Source organism: Antechinus flavipes, chromosome 3 (assembly GCF_016432865.1).
Source record: "Antechinus flavipes isolate AdamAnt ecotype Samford, QLD, Australia chromosome 3, AdamAnt_v2, whole genome shotgun sequence".
NCBI classification, from domain to species: domain Eukaryota; kingdom Metazoa; phylum Chordata; class Mammalia; order Dasyuromorphia; family Dasyuridae; genus Antechinus; species Antechinus flavipes.
Window position 1 is genome coordinate 521,051,707 of NC_067400.1, and position 24,560 is coordinate 521,076,266.

At 34.8% G+C, this 24,560-nt stretch overlaps 1 protein-coding gene across 1 annotated transcript in view; it reads right to left on the bottom strand.

Annotated features, from left to right (window-relative positions):
- Positions 1-531: 531 nt before the first annotated feature.
- PAAF1 (proteasomal ATPase associated factor 1) overlaps positions 532-24,560 on the bottom strand; it is a 61,647-nt gene continuing 37,618 nt past the window's right edge. The window contains exons 9-12 of the mRNA XM_051987135.1: positions 10,986-11,101; positions 5,504-5,586; positions 4,295-4,377; positions 532-1,053 (exon numbers count right to left, since the gene is read on the bottom strand). Of these exons, the coding sequence (XP_051843095.1) occupies positions 976-1,053; positions 4,295-4,377; positions 5,504-5,586; positions 10,986-11,101 (360 nt within the window). The 3' untranslated portion in view covers positions 532-975. The remainder of the gene's footprint in view (positions 1,054-4,294; positions 4,378-5,503; positions 5,587-10,985; positions 11,102-24,560) is intronic.

The following is a 24,560-nucleotide window of genomic DNA, read 5'->3' on the forward strand; positions in this document are numbered from 1 at the left end:
TCTTTGTATAGGCTGTCCCCCATACTAAAATTCATTTCATCTCCACCTATTAAAAAACTCTAGTTTCCTGCAAAGCTCAACTCAAATATCACTTTCTATAGGAGGCCTGTCCTGACCCTTTTAACCACTAGTGCTTCTCCCAACAACCACTGTCTCATTTTTTATATACTTATTTTCATACAAGCTATCTCAATAATCAATATAAGCTCCTTCAGGCTTTTTATTATTGTATCATTTTTGGTATTCATAATCCCTAGCTATGTCATTATACAGAAGGAACTTAAACATCTGGTGTGTGTTTGATCACATAATCTAAACCCTTTTTTTTTTTTTTTTTTTTGAACAGATAAAGAAAGTTCAATCAAAACGGAGAAAGGGACTTGCCCAAAGTCACACAACTAATAGGAATCACTAGAGTTGGAACTCAGGTAACTATTTTCAAATCTAAGACCACTCCTTGAAAAGAGGGAGGCTTTTCAGCCTTAGTTACAAGAAATCTTGTAGGCAAATATGAAACAAGCTCTCTCCTGATGTTTTCAAATACTTCTCCTTTATTTCCTTTGTGGAGGGCTGATTGATTCTCTGCTTCGACAGGCACATCCAATAGACTTGATGTCTCAGAAAACTGAACTGCACACACACAGTGAACAAAGTCCTGCAGAGAGAAGGGCTCCCCTTCTGCATCTCTGGGGCCAGGTTAACCGTTGAATGGAGAGAACAGGGATGCGCTGACTGTGATGCAGGGGAAAGGAGGAGTGAATACTAATACAGATAGAAATTACATGTATGGTCAGATTCAAGTGGCCAAAGGTCACATGGAGGGTGATATTTGGGTCTCTCTAGCCCTGTGAACAGAGCCCTAGCACGCTTGTGTGCTCAGGGTAGAGGGTCTATGGTCCCGTGAGGCCAGTGGTGTCTCGGCTCCGTGGTGATGAAGATTTTGGTTTCTGACCAATCGCTCAGCTGTTTGAGTCATCAGAGGTCAGAGAGCTGATACCGGCGCACGAGACCATCTCGACAGCAGGTGTAGATTTGCTTCTCCCATGTGGACACCTAAAAAGCAAGCATTTATAGCTCGTGAGAAAGTTGGAATTCTACTGTTTCTACTTAAATAAGTCACTCCACCAGGAATAGCCAACAGCTATTCCTATATCTACTGTGTTCTGTATTGTTTACAATGGGCATCTCCTTACAACAATCCCACAGAGGGAGATGAGGGAGGAATGACAGTATCTTGCCCTCAATTTCCTGAAGAGCAAATAATGTTTATGGAGGGCAACTGACAGTAGCACAACTAGTAAATGACAAATTCATAATCTGAACCAATGCCTTATGATTTCAAGTCTAATGCTTTTTTCCACTGAGCCATTTTGTTTCTCAAATCCTTTTAAAAGATAATTTTTATTATATATTTAATTAACCATAACAAACATTACAGTATACAAAATAATTCTGTAAGCAAAAAAAGAGAACTATGTAAGAAACAATGAACTTGTTACATTTAGTTTAGAAGCTCATACATACTATGTTTAAAATGGGTGTACTTGTATAACATACTTACTGTCTTAGGGAAAGGAGAGGAAAGAGAGGAAGGGAGAAAAAATTTAGAACTCAAAATCTTACAAAAACAGGATGTTGAAAATTATCCTTACATATAATTATAACTGGAAAAAAATATTAAGTGAAAAAGCAAAAAAGAAAAAGTGAAAAGTATGTGATATACATAGTATTTTAATTTTCATGAAGCACTTTATATAATTTAATCTCCTTTGATCCTGTTATCCATTTTATTTTATTATTATTCTTTTTTACATTCCAAAAGTTCACATTAAATTCAGTAAAGTAGCAACTAGACTGCCCTCTTTGAAAAAGTCTTTGTTTTATCTGAAAACAGGAAAATAGGAAATATAATTACAGATGCTTAGAAGAACAAGGACCTCTGAGGCCACCCAATCTGACCTACGTTCTGCTTCTCCTCTAACACAACATTTAATCAATAATCATCCAACTTTCATGTGAAGATCTCTAGGAATGTGGAAATACCATCACCTAGGGCAGCACATTCTACTTTTGGATTGCATTAGTATGAGGTTTGTTCTTTTATCAAGCTGAACTCTTCTCTTACTTCTTCTGTATTACTTCCTAATTTTGTTTTCTGGGGCTAAACAGATCAAAACTGATCAATTTTCCCATGGCAATTGAGCAAGAGGTAGAAAACACTTAGTATGTCCTTACTAGGTTTGTTCATCTTCAAGATAAGCACACTTTATTTCTTCAACCAATTTTCATATGCTAGTTACTATGTGATATCCCTGATTCACTCTGGTTCTAGGCTGATTATTTCCTGCTCCTACATTGCCACTTTTGCACCCAGTCTCTATTGCTATCTCAACAATCTCTCCCATGCTTTTTATCTACTCCAGGTCATTCTTCTTTTGCCTATGAATTCAATACCTACTTCACTGTTTCTCTCTACTACAATTTTTATACTCATACATAGGACTTCAACATTCATGTTGATGCTCTCAAATGCCCTAAATTCTCAATTCTTCAATCTTCTCATGGCTAGTCTGTATCAGCAACACACAACAGTGGTCACACATGTGATTTTGCTATCACTCACAAATATTTCACAGCTGTAGTCAAGAATTCTGAAATTTCTTTCTCTGAACATCATCTCCTATCATTTCATCCTTTCCTTATCCCTTGCTTTTCCTAAATGTACTCTTCATTATCACAATTATCGCCAATCCTTTCACCTGTCAGTAATTTTCCAGGCTATCTTCCCTATACTCTCCTTCCCTCCTCATCTATATTTCTTAGTAAACAAGCTCCAGTTTACACTACTGCCTACTGAATTTCTTGCTTCCTACTACTACCCACTGTTCATGCCTTGATAAATCCCAATCCTATATTATTTACACAATTTGCCTGCTCCACTCCTATTTTTGTGCTGCTAAATGGAGCTATACAAAGTCAAGAAACTATGTTGAGTCTATCACAAATTTATGTTATCTAATTTCAATTAGGCATTTACTGAAATAGGCAATCTTTATATTCCTCCCTAATTAAACTCTCTACCATGGTGAATATGGATTCACCATAGGAATTATTGAAAATTTTTTCTTCTTAACAAGTCTTCCATAGAACTCCCTCCTTCACTCTCTCAGTTGACTCCCTAGCCTCATCCAAGACATCTCCAAATTTCCATATGACTTGGAAATCTCTGTAAGAAAAATGCAGCTTGAGTACAAGTCCAATAAGAATTCCTAGAACAGTCAAAGCAAGAGTTAAAGGAGCTAAAAATTATTAAATTATTAACAATTAAAAACCAAATGGATTATACGCTAAAAAACTATAAATGACTTAGCTATTCTCAGCAACACAATGATTTAAAAGAACCCCAAAAAGGACTCATGATGAAAAAATCTGTCTGACTCCAGAGGAAGAATTGATGTTGTTTGAATACAGACTAAAGTAGGCTTAATTTCCATCTTCTGAGGTTTCTTTCTGATGCCCCATCCAGGTCCTCTCTTTGTCCCCAAAATCTGCAATGGTAACTCCCAGAGCCCTTGCATGCTTTTACCAGTCCCCTCTCCAGTATCTGTATATCTCTCTGTCCAGTTCCCTAAACCTGGAAAAATGACTCACTTGGCTTTCTTGATCAGAATTCAACCTGGGTATATTCTAGCAAGTTTCAAGTCCTTCAAGCCATCCTGACTTTCTGAACTCTGTATATATTCCAATTTATCAAAATTATTACTAAAATCTAGGACTACAAGCCTTCAATTGTGGCTTGATAGGGAACAGCAGTTGAAGATTATGTTAGCACAGAAGACAATCAGCCTAGTATAGTAAAAAAAGATGCTAGATTCAATGTCTTTGGGAATAAGTTCCCTTATCTATAATAAGAAATTGAACAGATCACAAAGGTTTCTTTCAGCTCCATATTCTGTTAACACAAGTACCACAAGACCTAAGTTTAATTTCAGTTCTGATGTTCACTTGCTGTGTGACTATCAAGTCACTTCCTTTCTGTGAGTCTTATTTTCTCTATCTGTAAAATGGAGATCCACTTGACAGGATTATTGTAGAGAAAACAATTCTAAACTTTTAAATATTATGGAGTGTGAATCATTGCTTTTATTATTATTGTTATTCTAGGAATTGAGAGATAGCCAACAATCACCAAAGACATGGCCTATGGAACCATTCGACTTGTTACCAGGCTACAGCATTTAGCATCTCCAAATCATTAGCCAAGACTACATTTGGTGCTATCCTTGAGTCTTACCTTATATACAGGGTCACAGTCAGCCTCAGTCAACTCAATTACATAGTCCAAATCTTGTTGCATAATGAAGCATGTCCCATCACCTGAAAAAGAAAAAGAGGAAGAACTCAGATCACACAGAGTCATAAAATACTCAGAATCTGAGAAGTAGAAGTCATCTAAAAGCACAGAACTAAAAATCAGACAACCAGTGACTCAAGCCAATTTCAATACACTTGGAATGGAAAATGCTATCCACATCCACATTTTGGAGACTGAATGTGAATCAAAACATAATTTTTACACTTCTTTTTGTTGCTGTTGTTGTTTGTTTGCTTCCCCCTCAAATATATTTCCATATTTGTCATTCTTCACAAGAAAAGTCAGATCAAAAGGGGAAAAAAAAAGAAGAAAGAAAAAACAAACAACAAAAAAGGTGAAAATATTATGCTTTGATCCACATTCAGTTCAGATTTTTCTTATACAGAGGAAGAATGATCTGAAACTATACAAACTGATACAGACTGAAGTGATTAGAGCCAGAACAATAAAAATGAGAACCATAATAATATAAAGAAAAATCACTCTGAAAGACTTCAGAACACTAAACAATGCCCCAATCATGATTTCAGAAGAGTTAATGATAAAACATGTTTCCTGGTTCCTGTCAGAAAGATGATGACCAGAGGTACAGAAATGAATGTACATTTTTTCAGACATGAAAAAAATCAATTTCTATCCTTATCTCTATAGGATTACTATGAGGTCAAATGAGATAATAATGTATATGAAAGCAATACCCTTAAAATCAAAAGCAATCCTGTAGCTTCCATTAATAGATGGATTAACATAAAGTATAAATTTCTTTTGCTATAATTTGAACAAGTGTGTGGAAATATGAACACAAATAACAATATCATTGCTGTTGTTATTTAAATTCATAATTCCAGACACTCGCTCAAGTGCTTTAAGGTTTAGAGAGTACTTTCTTGGGAAGAAAAAAACCCCACAAACCCTTCAGTAGTAGGAGGATTATTATACCCATTTTACAGGTAAGTAAACTCAGAAGAGTAAAGTGACTTGCCCAGAGTCATGGTGTCACCATAACTCAAACTCAATTCTCCTGATTTCATTCTACTAAAATAGAAACTCAGCCCCATTGACAAAATTCAGAAGGCATTTATTTACTTGCCAAAGAGGTCAGTTCTATACATTTGATTCAAGGATTACCTTGGCTGGCGGCGAATCCATCTCGGTAAGCCAAGAGGGACAGTACTGGAGCACCTGAACGGTGAATGACCTGAACTGGAGCCCTGTAGGAAAGAATATCAGGATGATGATCAAAAAATCTTCTTGAAAAGTGAGACCCAACATATGTTATAAATGACATTAAAGCAAACAGGACAAAGCTGGGAGAAAGATAAAATGTTTACGACGATTACTTTCTGGCTAAAATCTCCCTAAAGATAATTTGAAAGTTGAGAGGCAGAATGGTGTAGTGGAAAGTGACCTTGAGTGAGAATCCAAGGATTTGGCTTTGTATCCCAGAAGTGTCACTTTAATACCTGTGTGACCATCTCTCTAGGCCTTAGTTTCCTCATCTGGAAAATTAGCAGGTTATCTGGAAGATCTATTTATTAGGGCTCTTCCATTTTGAAACATTATCCTATGAAAGTAAAAGAATAAGTCTGTAAAGAAATCTAACTGTAGAGTTCAGATGAAAAAGTAAAAAACTCCTTTCTTTACTAACATTGTTAAGAATCTGATTTACAGTAAGCCCTGTCTCCTCCAATGTAGTACCTGTGTCAAGAATGAATTATTTAAATGTATCTATTTCAGTATTTTAAAGAGAAGAACCTGCTCATTCTTTTCTGTCAACAAGGGGGCAAAGTTCTAAACCAGTTTATATCAACTCATTCAGTCATACCAGTTTGGTCCAAAAAAGTACTGACCCAAATGGAAAGGTGGCATATTGGAAAGTGTTTGTGCAGCCACGAGACCAGGATTCTTATCCCAGTCTGGCCACTGGTTAGCTAGTGACCATGGATAATCTCTAAGCCTCAGTTTCCTCTTGTGAAATGGAGATATTTGCACTATTTTTAATGACTTGTTGTGAGGAAAATACTTTGCAAGTTTTAAAGTGCTATGGAAACAAAAGATTATTGTTTCTGGGTCGAGGAAACTGACCAAGCCAATAGAAGCAATTACTCCATACCATGAGGGATGATGACAGGGTTAGAGACAGGGCAGCGTCAATGGTAAGAAATGGGACAAGCAGAGCACAAGGGGTTAGGTAGAACAAACTATTATTTAAGCAATTTACCTTTAGGTCCAAGAAGCAGTATAGTGTAGTGCCTTGAAAGCTGGTCTGAGTCAGAAAGACCTACATTCAAATGCTGACTCTGACACAAACTGCTTGTGTGACTCTGGACAAGTGACATGAGCATGAAGTGGCCCAGGCAATTCTAAGGCTAAGTTACAGGACAGTTGCTGATATGCATTGGCAGGAGCCTTTTTAAGAGCAGTTCCCTACAGCTGTGAAATCACAGGTCTGGACAAAACAAAGAACAAAAAACCATCAGGTCTGGTAAGTTGTGTTGTCCCTTCCAGTATAATCAGCAACTAACTTAGTAGCTATTTCTTAGATTTCAGTTTGGGATCTGGCCAATCATAAAAAATTATGCATTATTTTTATGTGGTCCTAAAGACTATAATTATGGAAATGGAGAAAGGCATGCTGCAGAAAGGCAGATTTGGTCTCACTAAACAGAAATTCTAAGAATCAGAACTACCCATGCCATACACCCCACACCATCCCAGCTCCCTGCAATGGCTTCAAGAAGTCATTAGTGTCTAAAGACCTCATTTCTAAAATAGAGAGAGAATTGACTCAAACTTATAAGAACAAAAACCATTCTCCAAATGATATGAAGAAATTAAAGCCATTTCTAGTCATACGAAAAATGCTTAAATCACTATTGATCACAGAAAAGCAAATTAAGACAATTCTGAGGTTATCACTACACACCTGTCAGATTGGCTGAAATGACAAGAAAAGATTATGCCGAATGTTGGAGGAAATGTGGGAAAACTGGGACACTAATATATTGTTGGTAGAATTGTGAATGGATCCAACCATTCTGGAGAACAATTTGGAACTATGCTCAAAAAGCTATCAAATTGTGAATACCCTTTGATCTAGCAGTATTTCTACTGGGCTTATCCCCAAAGAGAGCTTGAATGAGGGAAAAGGACCCACATGTGCAAAAATGTTTGTGGCAGCCCTTTTTGTAGTGGCAAGGAACTGGAAATGAGTGGATGCCCATCAATTGGAGAATGGTTGAATAAATTATGATATATGAATGTTATGGAATACTATTGTTCTATAAGACATGATCAGCAGGATGATTTCAGAGAGGATTGGAGAAACCTATATGAACCGGTGCTGAGTAAAGTGAGTAGAACCAAGAGAAAATTGTATACAGCAACAAGATTACATGATGATCAATTCTGATGGATGTAGCTCTTTTCGATAATGATTCAGGACAATTCCAATGGACTTGTGATGGAGAGAATCATCTGTACCCAGAGAAAGGACTGTGGGAACTGAGTGTGGTTCACAACATAGCATTTCACTCTTTTTGTTGTTTGCTTGTTTTTTTCCCCTCATTCTTTTTCCTTTTTGATCTGATTTTTCTTCTGCATGATAAATGTAGAAATATATTTAGAAGAATTGCATATGTTTAACCTATATTGGATTACTTGCTGTCCAGGGGAGAGAAGAAGGAAAGAGAGGGAGAAAAAAATTGGAACACAAAGTTTTGCAAGAGTGAAAACTGAAAACTATCTTTGCATGTATATGTAAACACAAAAAGCTATTATTATTAAAAAAATTTTAAAAAATAATCAGTGTCCTTTCACTAGCATCTAAGCAGAGACAAAAATACACTTTGTCTAGTGACTATGCTTAAAACTTTTCCAGTCTGGAAGAACTATGTAAAAATTCAAAAGGATCACTTCAAGAGTCTATGGACCTGGAGTGACTGACTTAGAAACCTTAAAGGAAGTAATGAGGGCAGCATTGCCAAGGGAGAAAAGACACCAAAGTATAAACAGACAAAAAAGCAAGCTGCAGATATCTGGTATAGGGGCAAACATTCTCCCCAGGCACCACTTTTATGTGACATAGTATGGTGATAACTGATCAGTCCAAAAATCTGAAATGATTGAAGAAAAATCATTCATTTGTAGGGAACTCTATCTGGGTTTTGAAGAATTTATGAGTTATGAAGTGTCTTCCTAACAACAAACCTAGGAAACAACTAGTATTAGTACTCCTACCCTCACTTTACAGATATGGAAGCCAAGGTTCATTGAGATTAACTGTCTTGGCCAAGATCATATAGCTAAAAAAATTTAACTTCATATTCTTTCTACCAAAACATAACTATCCTCCTCACAATGATGACTTTGAGTTATTAAAAATAAAGTTAAATTATTATGTTTAATACTTAAAAGTTATAATGTTTAAAAAGGCAGAGAAGTCATGCAGTTCACCAAAAAGGAAAAGTTTTGGTGCTTGTAGACATTAGTTTCATTTACTGAAGAGAATCACTCATAGGATCTTTTATTCTAAAATCAACTGATCAATAAAATAGCATTTATTAAATATCCAGTATGTGTCAAGCTCTATCAGGCATTGTGGATAAAAAATAAAGGCCCTGCTTATATTCTATTGGGGAAAATCACATATATCCATATAAATAAATACAAAATATAAACAGAATAAATGGGAAGCATTTAGAAAAATCAAGAAAGATTTCATAGAGAAGGTGGCATGAAATTAAGCTTTGAAGGAAGCCAGGGATTTTAAGAGACAGAGGTAAGAGAGGAATGAATTTCAGGAATATGGAATGCAAACGACATAGGATGTTTTATGTTAGAAACAGTTAAGTAAGCAAAACTGTCTGGACTGCTAAGAAGTAAATCTGCTTGATAAGTCATTCTTGCTCCCAGGACCCACATTCTCTAGTGATGTTGGATGCTGTAGACATAACCATGTACACCCATAATACACAATAACTTTGCTCTCTGACACAATACCACACCCGAAATTAAGATATAAGTGTGAGCACTTATGAGAAGTTGGCAAACTGATTTCTTTCTGTAAGTAGATTTGTAAAGCTTTGGAGTTCAATTCAATTAAAAAAAACAAAACAAAAAACAACATTTCTTTCAATTCAACAAACATGCCTTGATATTTGTTTCCTTGACAATTTCTGGAATGCATTTCTCTTCACTTCTAAACTGGCATCTTTTTCTTTCTTTAAAGCCCAGTTTAGGACTTCACTTGGCAAATCTTCTCTGATCTAAATGAACATAAATTTTTTCTTCTCAAATTTTCCTAAAGCACTTTTGTGTCATGATAAACTCTCATGGTCTGGGGTTGACAACACGATCACATCTTGAGATGGATGAATGATACAAGGAGAAGCACAGGGAAGCATGATGAAAACAATTAACAGCATTAGAAAATCAGATTTTCTGGGAAGTATTTAAAGTGTAAGGATTGTTCAAGGAAGATAAAGCTGAGAAATGACTTAATGAAGGCTATAGTCACAATAAAGGGTGATTTTTAAAAATAGAAGATATCAGATGCTCTAAGTAGGAGAGTTTTAGCAAGGTATACAGAGCAATAACAGCATGAATTGGTAGATCCTAGGACAGAGAGGCTGAGAAATCCCCTTTTTTGGAGATCACTAAGAACAAGAAAACCATCTCTTGAAAGGACTAGGTCAGGTCTTATTTGCTGGCAGAGGGAACCTCAGGAGGATCCTTCCAATATCAGATTCTGACTAGTTTACTACCACTCAGGGAAATATGGTAGGGAACCTTGAGGGCCTTTAGCTTATAAATGCTATGAGAAGGACAAAATATCATGTTTAATGAAATGAAGAGTTGCTTCATAGCATAAGCTTAATTTTCAAAACAAGCATGACATGAAGAACCATTAACTAACTACTTTGCAATATAATTTTAATAAGAGCAGTGAAAGATACCTAAGGTCTGACACTGGAAAGCTCTAAAAGTAGGAAATATTGCTTTGGATCAGTGTTTACCTGGAAACCTGGAGACTACTTGATAGATCTGTGATCACATCCAAGTGAGGACTCTCTCTATCAACAAAGATCCTAACTCCCCAAACCTCACTTTTTCTCTTATATGATTCGTGTCCATCAAACTTCAAGAGAAGATAATAAACACAACAGACCAGTGTGTGAAAAGTAGAAAGCTAAGTTGAAGGGCATCTTCAAAATCTTTTACTATTAGAGATGAATCAGTATTACATATTGGAAATGATTTCTCCTCTACTGATACCAACACATATGATACTCTCAATCTGTCAGCTGATTTGGCCCAGATTACAAGCCTAAAGTGAAAAGATAGCATAGTGAAGAGAGCCATGGATATGTAGTCAGGAGAACTGGGTTTGGGCCTCAGTTGTGACCTTGTGTAAGTCATTTACTCAAGTCTCAAATTTCTCTTCTGTAAAATGAAATAATACCTACATTGCCTGTTCTCACAGATTTCTTCTTAGGGAAGCACTCACTCTCACTACATAATCAATTCCCATTTCTAAGACTACACATGCCCTTGGAGTTGAACTCAGGGTAAAAATTTCAACAGCGCCATGTATATAACATGTACTTACCTTGGATTCCTTATATCCAATTGATATATGTTCCCATTTTGAGTTCCAGCCAACAGAGAGAAGCCAGAGAGAAAAGTACAGCAATTGAATGCATCTGAGCCAACAAAGAGGAACACCTAGAAATAAGTAGAAAGGAAAGAAAATTACAAAAGTCAATTTACTTCCTATTTTGAGATACTTATTCCTCTCTTCAATCATCTCCTATCTAAAACATTCTCTCAGAGCTTGGTCTGGTGATTTATTCCTAGCAGAGTCTACATTATCAATTTGTGGATTTCAATTGTTCCTAATAGAGTGCAAGCTCTCAAGGCACAGGGACTACACTGTATCTCAAGCATCAAGCCCAGTGCCTTGCACAGAATAGTTTGTTGAACCAATATGAATAAAACTCTCTGTTAAGTATTATGGAGGAGATATGCACATCAATGAGACATAATTTTTTTTTCAAATAATTATTATTGTTGCTGTTAACAGCAAGTATTTATACAGTACTTTAAGGTTTGCAAGGTACTTTACAAAGGTCTCATTTGATTTTCACAATCACCTTAGGAGGGAGACACATCCATTTTATAGATGAGGAAACTGAGGCAAATACAGGTTAAGTAACTTGTCCAAAGTCACAGAGCTAATGAGTGTCTGTGGCAGGATTCAAATTCAGGTCTTCCCAATTTCAAGCCCAGTCATCAGGATAACTATCTTAATTTAGATCCATCTTACCTTTCTCTGGGACTATTGTAGTAACTTCCTAACTAGTCTTCCTTTTTCTAGTTCATTTCTTCTCTAACTTTTCTTCCACACAGTGCTACACAGGTAATCTTCCTTAATGAACTGCTCAGATCATTAGCTCTCCATAAAAATCATTAGTGGCTTCTCATTTCTTTCCAAGTATAATCTGCTGCCTGGCTCCAAACTACCTTTCTAGTTTTCTCTTATGTTTTTCCTCCCTGTCTATCATCCATTCCAGTAAAACTGAATTACTCTCTTCCTCCCATTTTATTGAGTCCTAGAGACCAAGGTGGAATGAAGGAAACATGCCTCTGAAGTGTTGGGAGAAAATGCATGTTTGTTCTTGTTTTATCTTTGAAGTAAATATCTAATCTGATGGTATGTGGTTAAATGGAAATGTAGCACAATTTACTGGACCCATAAAAATTAGGGGAACATAGCCAATTGGAGGGATTAACCCAGTGGGACAGAAACTCTTTAACCTCCTCAGGGTAACATAAAATGTAATAAGCCTGGCCCTGAGAGAGTGGGTGGAGAAAAAGCAATCATGTTACACATAAAACAATTCTTTACTTCATGCTCTTTATGCCAAAATCTCTAAATTTGGGGGTAAGGAATCCCAAATGGGGGAATTAGTTCATGGCCAACTAACTTATTCCTTCATCTGGACAATTTGTGTCTTAATAGAGACTCCAAGGAAAGATTTGCTGTATTTTTAGGCCAAAGAGCAAAAAGACAGATACTGAATTTAACACTATAGAAGCCATCCGTGGCTTAATACTGGGTAGTCTTGATTCCACAGTGTGAGCTCACATGCCTGAATCCAATTTAGACACTCTGGAAAATGATGTTTTTAATGGTATTTTACTTTTCCAAATACAGGCAAAGATAGTTTTCAATATTCACCTTTGCAAAGTCTTGTGTTCCAAATTTTTCTCCCTCTCACTCTACTTTCCCTCCTCCCCTACACAAAAAACAATCTGATATAGATTAAATATGTGCAATTCTTCTAAACATACTGCTGGAAAATATTTTAATTAAAAAACATATCAAGCAAAAACTTGAGAGAAGAGTAAAGAGTTGTTAAAGGGGATTCTCAGCACAATTAGAACTGTGGCTTTGCTAGCCTGGTTTCTTTCCTGTAGGATTTAACTGACTGAAATTAATACAATGGCAGAACAGCATCCCTTCCCTTTCCCCACTCTTGACATTCAGTGGACCATCAGACCATAAAAAAAGAAAGAAATGGAAAAAAAATTTTTTTAAGTTGTCTGTTTCTTTTCAGGCCTTGGCTGCAAGCTCATTGAAAGAAAGTGCTCTCTCTCATCAGTTTTTTGATCCTAACATCTAGTATTATGCTTTGCATCTAGTATAATGACTTTAATATAGATTTAATTAATTTGAATCAAATTAGGCAAAACGTAATCAGTGCCATAAGAGAGGAATCAAATGTTATAGGGATTCAGAAGAGTGAGAGATGATTTTTGGCCAGAGATATCAGGGGAGAATTCAAGGAGGAGATGGCATGTGCACTGTATAGGATTTCAATAGCTAGAAATCAGTCTGGGAGGAGAGGAAACAGCAAAAATACACTAGTATTAAAGTTCAAAGATGCATTTGGACCGTGATGAATAACGAATTTGGTCTGTAAAATGTTACAAGCAATGAGAGATTAGGCAAACTGGGGGCCAAGTCATGGAGAGTCTTGAGTAACATCCTCAGGTTTAGTGTGTTTTAGTCACTTAATGCACTCAAACACTAGAGGGACTTTTGCGAATAATTCAAAAACTTGGGGAAAGTTTTAAAAACCTTTACTAGGGCTCAGGTGCTGTGAGAGATCCTGATCATGGGCTTCATAAAGCCTTCCTCTAAAGTAGTGGTTCTCAAATACTTGACTTTTTACCCTTTCAAGAACTCAATAAATATATTCCAACTTCATACTTCACTAAAGAAATGAACAAAACAACAAAACATCCTTGACACAGATCAACCTCCAGAGTGAGGAACTCTGTAATCCACACAAGAAGATCTTGTTTCCTACTAGAGTCACAAAATCCCAGTCAGAAGGGAACTCAGAGGACATGTAGAACAATCAGTACCTAATCATAAATGCCTTCTATAATAGCTCTGATAGGTAATCATCTGATCCTATTGAAAGTGACTGATACTTCACTGCATCATTAAGGCAATTCTAACATTTCTATATAAAGGTCAAAAGATGCTTTTTTTGCAGCTTCCTCCATTGCTCCTAGTTTTGCCTCCCGGGGCCAAGCAGAATAAGTCTAAACTTCCTTTTATGTGACAGATTTTCCAAGGCTTAATTGTTAAATATCCCTGAAGTCTTCTCTTCTTCCAATTAACCATCCTCAAGTGATTCTTAAATGGCACAGTTTTGAATGCCCATCTTGCCTGCTTTTGGGGGATGGTTGTAAGAAGAAACCTAGGCAACAGAAAAGCCCATGTTTAAAGTTATGATTCTCATCCACGGATTAATATGAGAAAGTGCTGAGTGCTCATTTGTTCCATGTCGGTATGTCAAATGAACTGATCCTTTTTTTTTTCTATTCCTACCTTTTGCCAAAAAAAGACTCCCAATTTCCTTACAGAAGTCAGAAACAACATAGAATATCACAAAGCAAAGAAAGTAATTTTGTCAAAAAACTTGACACTTTTGAAATCAATTTTGTAAAGGAACATGGCATTTATAGATGAGTGTAATGAGCCTTGTGGACAATTCAAAGTCTATGGCTTGATGAAATCATTAGTTATCTGGGTAATGACAATATAAATCTAACCTCAAAGAAGGCTGTTTAATCAAGAGACCAGTTTATCTAGAAAAGACTAGAAGATTATAGGAGGAAATAGTAATTAATTCTTCCCCATGAAGTAAGATAGTAATTATTCATGGCACTTGATTGGAGGAATCTGATTTAGTCTCGTATTCCCTCCAGCAAACTTCTTTCATAGGTTCTGAGATAGGGAAGAGAATTAGAGGTCATTTAGGTGAGGAGTTATTAACCCAGGATCTGTGGATATACTTCAGGGATCCATGAACTTGAATAGGAAAAAAAATTATATCTTTATTTTCACTGACTTCTCAGATTTAGCGTTTTCTTCAGTTATTTAAAAAAGTTATTCTGAAAAGAAGTCCATAGGCTTTGCAAAACTACCAAAGGGATCTCTGACAAAAACAAGGTCTTAACTTCTGAGCCAGGCTAATCCCATCATTTTAGAGGAAAGTTGAATTATAGACTGGGGAAGTGATTGCCTGAAGTCAAAGAATAAATAAATCTAAACTTAATTTCATGTTTCCTAGTCCTGTGTTAAGAGGTCTTTCTGATACATCATGTTGCCTATCTCTGAAATTTTGGAATGGGTTTATATCCTGATCACTGTTTAAGTACTCCTTCCAAAACCCCTCCATACCTTTTCTGTTAAGTGACATAGTGGATAGAGTGCCTGAAGTGAGAAGATCTGAATTCAAATCTGGCCTCGGACATTTACTAGCTGTGTGACCCTGAGCATATCACTCAACCTGTTTGCCTCAGTTTCCTCATCTGTAAAATAGGGAAAATAAAATAATACTATCTACCTAAGGAAGGAGGGAGAAAAAACTTAGAACACAAAGTCTTTACAACAATAAATTTTGAAAACTATCATTACATTTTTCTGGGAAAATAAAATACTATTGAGGAAAAAAAAGAAAAAGCAGATTATGCTACTCTATTTGACTTGATATACTATTTCTACATAGTAATTTTTTCACACCAACAGATGAAAAAATGATGCTTATTTTAATGAAAACAAATGATGTTTGCCTATATAACATTTACATAGCAGCACACCAAAGAGGATATCTTATTTGATAGAGCAAGGCTTAGTTGGGTTTAAATAAGATAAACTTATTGGTTAGTATAAAAAAAAGAAATACTACCTCCCTCTCATGGTTGCATTGAGAACCAAACGAGATAAAGAGTAAAACACTTAGCACAATACCTAGAACTATACAAACACAGTAAACACTATATATAAATGTTAGCAATTGTTATTATTGTTAGTTTTTAACTATATCTTTAGACACAAAGATGATTTACCCAACTGTGCATACATTAAGTAGAAGAACAGAGAAAAGGCAAAGCTATCCCTTATCTTCAACAGCTTGTTTAAACTAGCTTTTGCAGAATCTGATAGCTATAGGTTGCTAAATAGATACAAGAAGAACACAGTAAGGGAAAAAACTGAACAGGAATTCAAGAGACATAAATTCAGGTCCTTAATTTATCTCTTTTCCTTGACTGAAGGGGTAGAGCTAAGATGACAGAGTAAAGGCTTCTCCCCCAAATTCTTCCAAACACCTTTAAATAAGGATTCTAAATTTTAGAGCAGCAGAACCAACAAAAAGATGGAGTAAAACAATTTTCCAATCAAGAACAATTTAGAAGCTCAACAAGAAAGAGTTGTTGCACATGTTGCCTGCACAGCAGGCAAAGCAGAGAATAGGCACTGAAGAAACAAAATCATCATTCTTTGCAGATGATTTGATGGTATATTTAGAGAATATTAGAGAATCTACTAAAAGGCTGGAACAGAATATATTATGCTACAGCTGAAGGAAAAAATACACGGGGTATTGATGCTAATCTCAGACAAAACAAAGCAGAAACAGATCTAATTAAAAGAGATAAGATATAAAAGAGAAGAGATAAGGATATCATAGATAATAATGTAATATCAATATTAAACATATATCCACCAAGTGATATAGCATCCAAATTCTTAGAGAAATTAAGTGAGTTACAGGAAGAAATGGATGGCAAAACTATACTAATGGAGGATTCTCGACCTTCTCCTCACAGAACTAAATGAATTAACCACAAAATTGTAGAGGGCTGGAACTCTGGAGAAATATTCTTGAAACAAGGTGTTAACTCAGTGGAATTGATGATATAATGGTTCTCTAGTTCACATAAATGCTTAGTACTTAGTATGGTGATATAATGATTCTCTAGTTGACATTCACTATGCTGTAATGATGCAATTACAAGTAGGTATATAAGGGCTGAGGACTGGAAGATAGATATTCTATCTTTGACCAGCTTCATGATGGCTGTCCTGTCTCCTGCACTAAGATCAATACTGGTCCAGAATAAAGAATCTAGACTCTATTCTTGACCTGCTTAGTAGTGTCTATCCTGGTGAGACCAAGGCCCATCCAAAGGATTCCAGAAAGCTAGTTCGAACATTACACAAAATAAACAAGAAGTTAAAGAGATGAATAGAACTTGAAACAAAGTTAGGGTATGCTAGAACTCTGAAGAAAATTGAATTGGGTCAGAAAGGTATACTTTTTTCTCATGTGTACATGGCATCTACACAAAAATTAATCATATTATTAGAGCAAAACAAACCTCACAGTCAAATGTAAAATAAAAATAAACATATAATAAAGGACCATGAAAAAATACACCAAAAATTAACTGGAAACAAAACAATCTAATACTACACAATGAGTGAATTAAACAACAAATCCCCGAAACAATCAATCATTACATCCAAGAAAATAGCAATAATGAAACAACATACCAAAACTTATGGGAAGCAGGCAAAGCAGTTCTTAGGGAAAATTTTATATAGCTAGACGTTCACATGAATAAAATGAAGAAAGAGGAGATCAGTGAATTGGGTATATAACTAAAGAAGCTAGAAAAAGAACAAATTAAAAACCAAATAAATTCTAAAAATCAAAGGATTAATAAAACTGGAAGTAAGAAAACTATTGAATAAAACAATCTAAGAGTTGGTTTTATGAAAAAAACAACAAAATAAATAAACCTTTAATTAATTTGATTAGAAAAAGGAAAGAAGAAAACCAGTTATCAATATCAAAAATTAAAAGGGTAAACTTACCACCAATGAAGAGAAAATTAAAGCAATAATTAGGAGTTATTTTCCCCAATTGCATGTCAATAAATTTGACAATCTAATTGAAATGGATGAATATTTTACAAAAATATAAATTGCCCAGATTAACAGAAGAGCAAGTAAAATACTTAAATAGCCCATTTTAGAAAAAAGAAATTAAGCAAGCCATCAATGAACTCCCTAAGAAAAGATCTCCAGGTCCAAATGGATTTACAAATGAATTCTACCAAACAGTTAAAGAGTAATTATTTCCAATACTATATAAACTATTTAGAAAAATAAGTGAAGAAAGAGCCCTACTAAATTTCTTTTATACCACAGATATGGAATTGATATGAAAACCAAGAAGAACCAAAACAGAGAAAGAAAATTAAGAGACCAATTTCCCTAAGGAATATTGATGCAAAAATCTCAAAGTAAAATATTTACAAAAAGAAATTACAGAAATTTATCACAGAATATCTCAAGTGGAATCTATACCAAGAATGCAGTGCTAATTGAATATCATGAAAACTGTCTGCGAAGTTGATCATATCAATAACAAAACAAAGAAATTGTATGTTTATCTCAATAGATGCAGGAAAAACATTTGACAAAATATAGCATCCATTTCTAAAAAAAACACTAGAGAGCATAAAAATCAATGTAGTTTTCCTTAAAATAATAAGTACACTCTATCAAAAGCCAGTAGCAAGCATTATATGTAATAGGGATAAGCCAAAAGTATTCCCAATAAGATTAGGGATGAAATAAGGATGTCTACTATAACTATTTGATATTGTACTAGCTTTAGCAATAAGAGAACAAGAAGAAATTGAAGGAATTAAGAGTAGGCAATGAGAAAACAAAACTATCATTCTCTGCAGATCATATGATGGTATATTTAGAGAATCCTAGAGAATCAACTAAATAATTACTAGAAACAATGAACAACTTTAGCCAAGTTTCAAGAAACAAAATAAATCTACATAAATCATTGGTATTTCTATGTTACCAACAAAATCCAGCAGCAAGAGATACAAGGAGAAATTCAATATAAAATAATCATAGATAATATAAAGTATTTGGGAGTCTTCCTGCCAAGACAAAGTCAGGACTATATTAACACAATTACAAATGAATGTAAATAAATAAATAAAAAGAGCTAAACAACTGGAAGGATATCAAGCACGCAAGAATAGGTCAAGCTAGTATATAATAAAAATGACAGCTTTAATCTACTTATTCAATACCATGCCAATCAAATTGCCAAGAAATTACTTTACAGAGCTAGAAAAAATAATAACAAAATTCATCTGGAAGAACAAAAGGTCAAGAATTAAAAGGGAATTAATGAAAAAATGCAAATGATGGTGGCTTAGCTGTACCAGACCTAAAACTATATTATAAAGCAGCAGTCATCAAAACTATTTGGCACTGGCTAAGAAACAGAGCAGCTGATCAGTGGAATATATATCAGTAGTCTACAAGATACAATAGTCAATGGCTATTGTAATCTAGCATTAGCTTCTGAGATAAGAACTCACTATTGGACGGATAATTTTAATTACATGAAAAAGTTTTGCACAAATAAAACCATTGCAGCCGAGATTAAAAGGGAAACAAAAAACTGGGGAGGAAAATTTCACATCCAAGAGTTCTGATAAAGGTCTCATTTCTAAAATATAGAGAGAATTTATAAGACTACAAGCCATTCTCCAAATAATAAAGAGTCAAAGATTATGAACAGACAATTTTCAGATGAAGAAATTAAAGCCATTTCTGGTCATATGAAAAAATGCTCTAAATCACTATTGATCAGAGAAATGCAAATTAAGACAACTTGAAGTGCCACTACCTACCACACACACTACACTACACAGATTGGCTAAGATGACAGGAAAAGATAATGATAAATGTTGGAGAGGATGTGGGAAAACTGGAACATTAATACACTGTTGATGGAGTTGTAAACTAGAGACTCTCCATTCTGGAGAACTGTGCCCAAAGAGCTATAAAATTGTGCATCCCCTTTGATGCAGCAGTCTCTCCATTGGACTTATATCTCAAAGAGATCATAAAAAAGAGAAAAAGACCCTCATGTGCAAAAATGTTTGTGGCAGCTCTTTTTGTAATAGCAAGAAACTGGAAATGGATGCCCATCAGTTGGAGAATGGCTGACTAAGATAACATAAGAATGTTATGGAATATTATTGTTCTATAAAAAGTGATCAGCAGGATGATTTCAGAGAAGCCTGGAAAGACTTACATGAAGTGATACTAAATGAAATGAGCAGAACCAGAAGATCATTGTACACAACCACAACAAGATTGTACTATGATCAATTCTGATAGATGTGGCTCTTTTCAACATTGAGATGATTCAGGCCAGTTTCAATGATTTTGTGATGAAGAGAACCATCTACACCCAGAGAAAGGATGGTGGGAATTGAGTGTGGTCCACAACATAGACTTTTCATTCTTTTTGTTCTTGTTTGCTTGCATTTTGTTTTCTTTCTAATTTTTTTCCTGTTTGACTTGATTTTTCTTGTGCAGCAAGATAACTGTATAAATATGTATGCATATATTAGATTTAATATATATTCCTACCATGTTTGGACTACTTGACATATAGGGGAGAGACTAGGGAAAGAGAGGGAAAATTGGAACACAGGATTTTGCAAGGGTCAGAGTTGAAAAATTATCCATGAATATATTTTGAAAATAAAAAATTTAACTAATTAATTAATTTATTTATTTTTATTATTTTTTTAAAATAACTTTTTATTGACAGAACCCATGCCAGGGTAATTTTTTACAACATTATCCCTTGCACTCACTTCTGTTCTGATTTTTCCCCTCTCTCCCTGCACTCCCTCCCCCAGATGGCAAGCAGATATGTCAAATATGTCAAATATGTCACAGTATATCCTAGATACAATATATGTGTGTAGAACCGAACAGTTCTCTTGTTGCACAGGGATCGGATTCAAAAGGTAGAAATAACCCAGGAAGAAAAACAAAAATGCAAACAGTTTACATTCATTTCCCAGTGTTCTTTCTTTGGGTGTAGCTGCTTCTGTCCATCATTGATCAATTGGAACTGAGTTAGATCTCTTTGTCAAAGAAATCTACTTCCATCAGAATACATCCTCATATAGTGTTGCTGTTGTTGAAGTATATAATGATCTCCTGGTTCTGCTCATTTCACTTAGCATCAGCTCATGTAAGTCTTGCCAGTCCTCTCTGTATTCATCCAACTGGTCATTTCTTATAGAACAATAATATTCCATAACATTCATATACCACAATTTACCCAACAATTTTCCAATTGATGGGCATCCATTCATTTTCCAGTTTCTAGCCACTACAAACAGGGCTACCACAAACATTTTGGCACATACAGGTCCCTTTCCCTTCTTTAGTATCTCTTTGGGGTATAAGTCCAGTAGCAGAACTGCTGGATCAAAGGGTATGCACAGTTTGATAACTTTTTGGGCATAATTCCAGATTGCTCTCCAGAATGGTTGAATTCATTCACAACTCCACCAACAATGCATCAGTGTCCCAGTTTTCCCGCATCCCCTCCAACATTTATCATTATTTTTTCCTGTCATCTTAGCCAATCTGACAGGTGTGTAGTGGTATCTCAGAGTTGTCTTAATTTGCATTTCTCTGACCAATAGTGATTTGGAACACTTTTTCATATGAGTGGAAATAGTTTCAATTTCATCATCTGAAAATTGTCTGTTCATATCCTTTGACCATTTATCAACTGGAGAATGGCTTGATTTTTATAAATTAGAGTCAATTCTCTATATATTTTGGAAATGAGGCCTTTATCAGAACCTTTAACTGTGAAGATGTTTTTCCAGTTTGTTGCTTCCCTTCTAATCTTGTTTGCATTAGTTTTGTTTGTACAAAGGCTTTTTAATTTGATGTAATCAAAATTTTCTATTTTGTGATCAGTAATGATCTCTAGTTCATCTCTGGTCACAAATTTCTTCCTCCTCCACAAATCTGAGAGATAAACTATCCTATGTTCCTCTAATTTATTTATAATCTCATTCTTTATGCCTAAATCATGGATTCATTTTGATCTTATCTTGGTATATGGTGTTAAGTGTGGGTCCATGCCTAATTTCTGCCATACTCTTTCCAGTTATCCCAGCAGTTTTTGTTAAATGATGAATTCTTATCCCAAAAGTTAGGATCTTTAGGTTTGTCAAACACTAGATTGATATAGTTGAATATTTTGTCTTGTGAACCTAACCTATTCCACTGATCAACTAATCTATTTCTTAGCCAATACCAAATGGTTTTGGTGACTGCTGCTTTATAATATAGTTTTAGATCAGGTACAGCTAAGCCACCTTCATTTGATTTTTTTTCATTAATTCCCTTGAGATTCTCGATCTTTTGTTCTTCCATATGAATTTTATTGTTATTTTTTCTAGATCATTAAAATATTTTCTTGGAAGTCTGATTGGTATAGCACTAAATAAATAGATTAGTTTAGGGAGTATTGTCATCTTTATTATATTTGTTCGGCCTATCTAAGAGCACTTAATATTTTTCCAGTTATTTAAATCTGATTTTATTTGTGTGGAAAGTTTTTTGTAATTTTGCTCATATAATTTCTGACTTTCCTTTGGTAGACAGATTCCCAAATATTTTATGGTGTCGACAGTTATTTTGAATGGAATTTCTCTTTGTATCTCTTGCTGTTGGAGTTTGTTGGTGATGTATAAAAATGCTGAGGATTTATGGGGATTTATTTTGTATCCTGCAACTTTGCTAAAGTTATGAATTATTTCTAATACCTTTTTAGTAGAATCCCTGGGGTTCTCTAAGTATACTATCATATCATCTGCAAAGAGTGATAATTTGGTTTCCTCATTGTCTATTCTAATTCCTTTAATCTCGTTCTCGAGTCTTATTGCCGAGGGTAGCGAAAAAGCTTTAATTTAAAAAAAAAAGAAAAAAGAAATGATCAGCAGCATGGTTTCAGAAAGGCCTGGAGGGACATGAATGGATACTAAGTAAAGTGAGTAGAAGCAAGATAATATTATACATAGCTACAAAAAGATTATGTGATGATCAACTGTGATGGATATGGTTCTTTTCAACAGTGAGTAAATCAGGCCAATTTCATTAGACTTATGATGGAGAGAGCCAACTGCATCTAGAAAGAGGACGAGGGGGAATGTGGATCACCACATATTATTTTCTGTTGTTTGCTTGCTTTTTTAAATTTTCAGTTTTTTCTTTTTTCATCTGACTTTTCTTGTACAGCATGATAAATGTGGAACTATGTATAGTAGAATTGCACATGTTTAACATATATTGGATTTCTTGCTGTCCAAAGCAGGGGGATTAGGGGAAGGGATGGAGAAAATTTTGGAACACAAGATTTTGCAAGGGTGAATGTTTAAAACTATCTTTGCATGTATTTAGAAAATAAAAAGCTATTGTCAAAAAAAAAAAAAAAAGAAAATTAGAAACACATCTTCAAAAAAAGAGAGACCGAAAAAGAAATCCCAATTAAATTAACTGTACACAATAAAAAATATTTGGGGGGCAGCTAGATGACACAGTGGATTGAGTACCAGCCCTGAAGTCAGGAGGACCTAAGTTCAAATATGGTCTCAGATACTTAATGCTGCCTGGCTGTGTGATCTTGGGCAACTCACTTAACCCCAACTGCCTCAGCCAAAATATATATATATATTTGGAAGTCTACCTGGGAAGAAAAACCTAGGAACTATATAAACACAATTACAAAACACTTTTTACACAAAGTCAGATCTAAACAGGAAAAATATCAAGTGCTCATGGATAGGCTGGAGTAATATAATGAAAATGACAATTCTACCTAAATTAATCTATTTATTCAGTACCATATCAATCAAACTGCCAAAACAATATTTTATAGAGGTAGAAAAATTAGTAACAAAATTCATCTGGAAGAACAAAAGTCAAGAAAATCAAGGGAATTAATGGGAAAAAAAAGGCACAAAGAAAGATGGACTAACCATACCAACCTAAAACTGTATTATAAAGTGAAGTCATCAAAACTCAATTGGTACTGGCTTAGGAAATAAAATGGTAGATCAGGGGAATAGGCTAGGTATGCAAGACATAATAGTCAATGACTATAGCATTCTACTGTTTGATAAACCCAAAGACTCTAGCTTCTGCAATAGGAACTCACTATCTGACAAAAATTGATGGGAAAACTAAAAAATAGAATGGCAGAAACTAGGCATAGATCAATATTTCACACCATATATCAAGATAAGGTCGAAATGGATTCATGATTTAAACATAAAAAGTGATACTTTAAGCAAATTAGGAGAGCAAGGGATATCTTTAGAGAAGGGAGGAATAAATAACCAAACAAGAAATAGAAAACATTATGAAACATAAAATGGATAATTTTGATTACAGCAAATTAAAAGTTTTGCACAACATATTTAACATATATGGGATTGCTTGCCATCTAGGGGAGGGGGTGGAAGGAAGGAGGGGAAAAATCGGAACAGAAGTGAGTGCAAGGGATAATGTTGTTAAAAAATTACCCTGGCATGGGTTCTGTCAATAAAAAGTTATTATAAATAAATAAATAAATTTTAAAAAAAAGTTTTGCACAAACAAAACCAATGTAGCCAAAATTAAAGAAATCTGGAAAATAAATTTTATACCCAGTGTTTCTGACAAAGGCCTCATTTCTGAAATATATAGAGAATGGAGTCAAATTTGTAAAAATACAAATCATTCCCCAATTGATAAATAGTCAAAGAATACAAACAGAAAATTTTCAAATAAAGAAATCAAAGCCACTTATAATTATATGGAAAAATGCTCAACTCATTATTGACTAGAAAAATAAATATTAGGACAACTTTTAAGTACCACTACACACCTATCAGATTGGCTAAGATGACA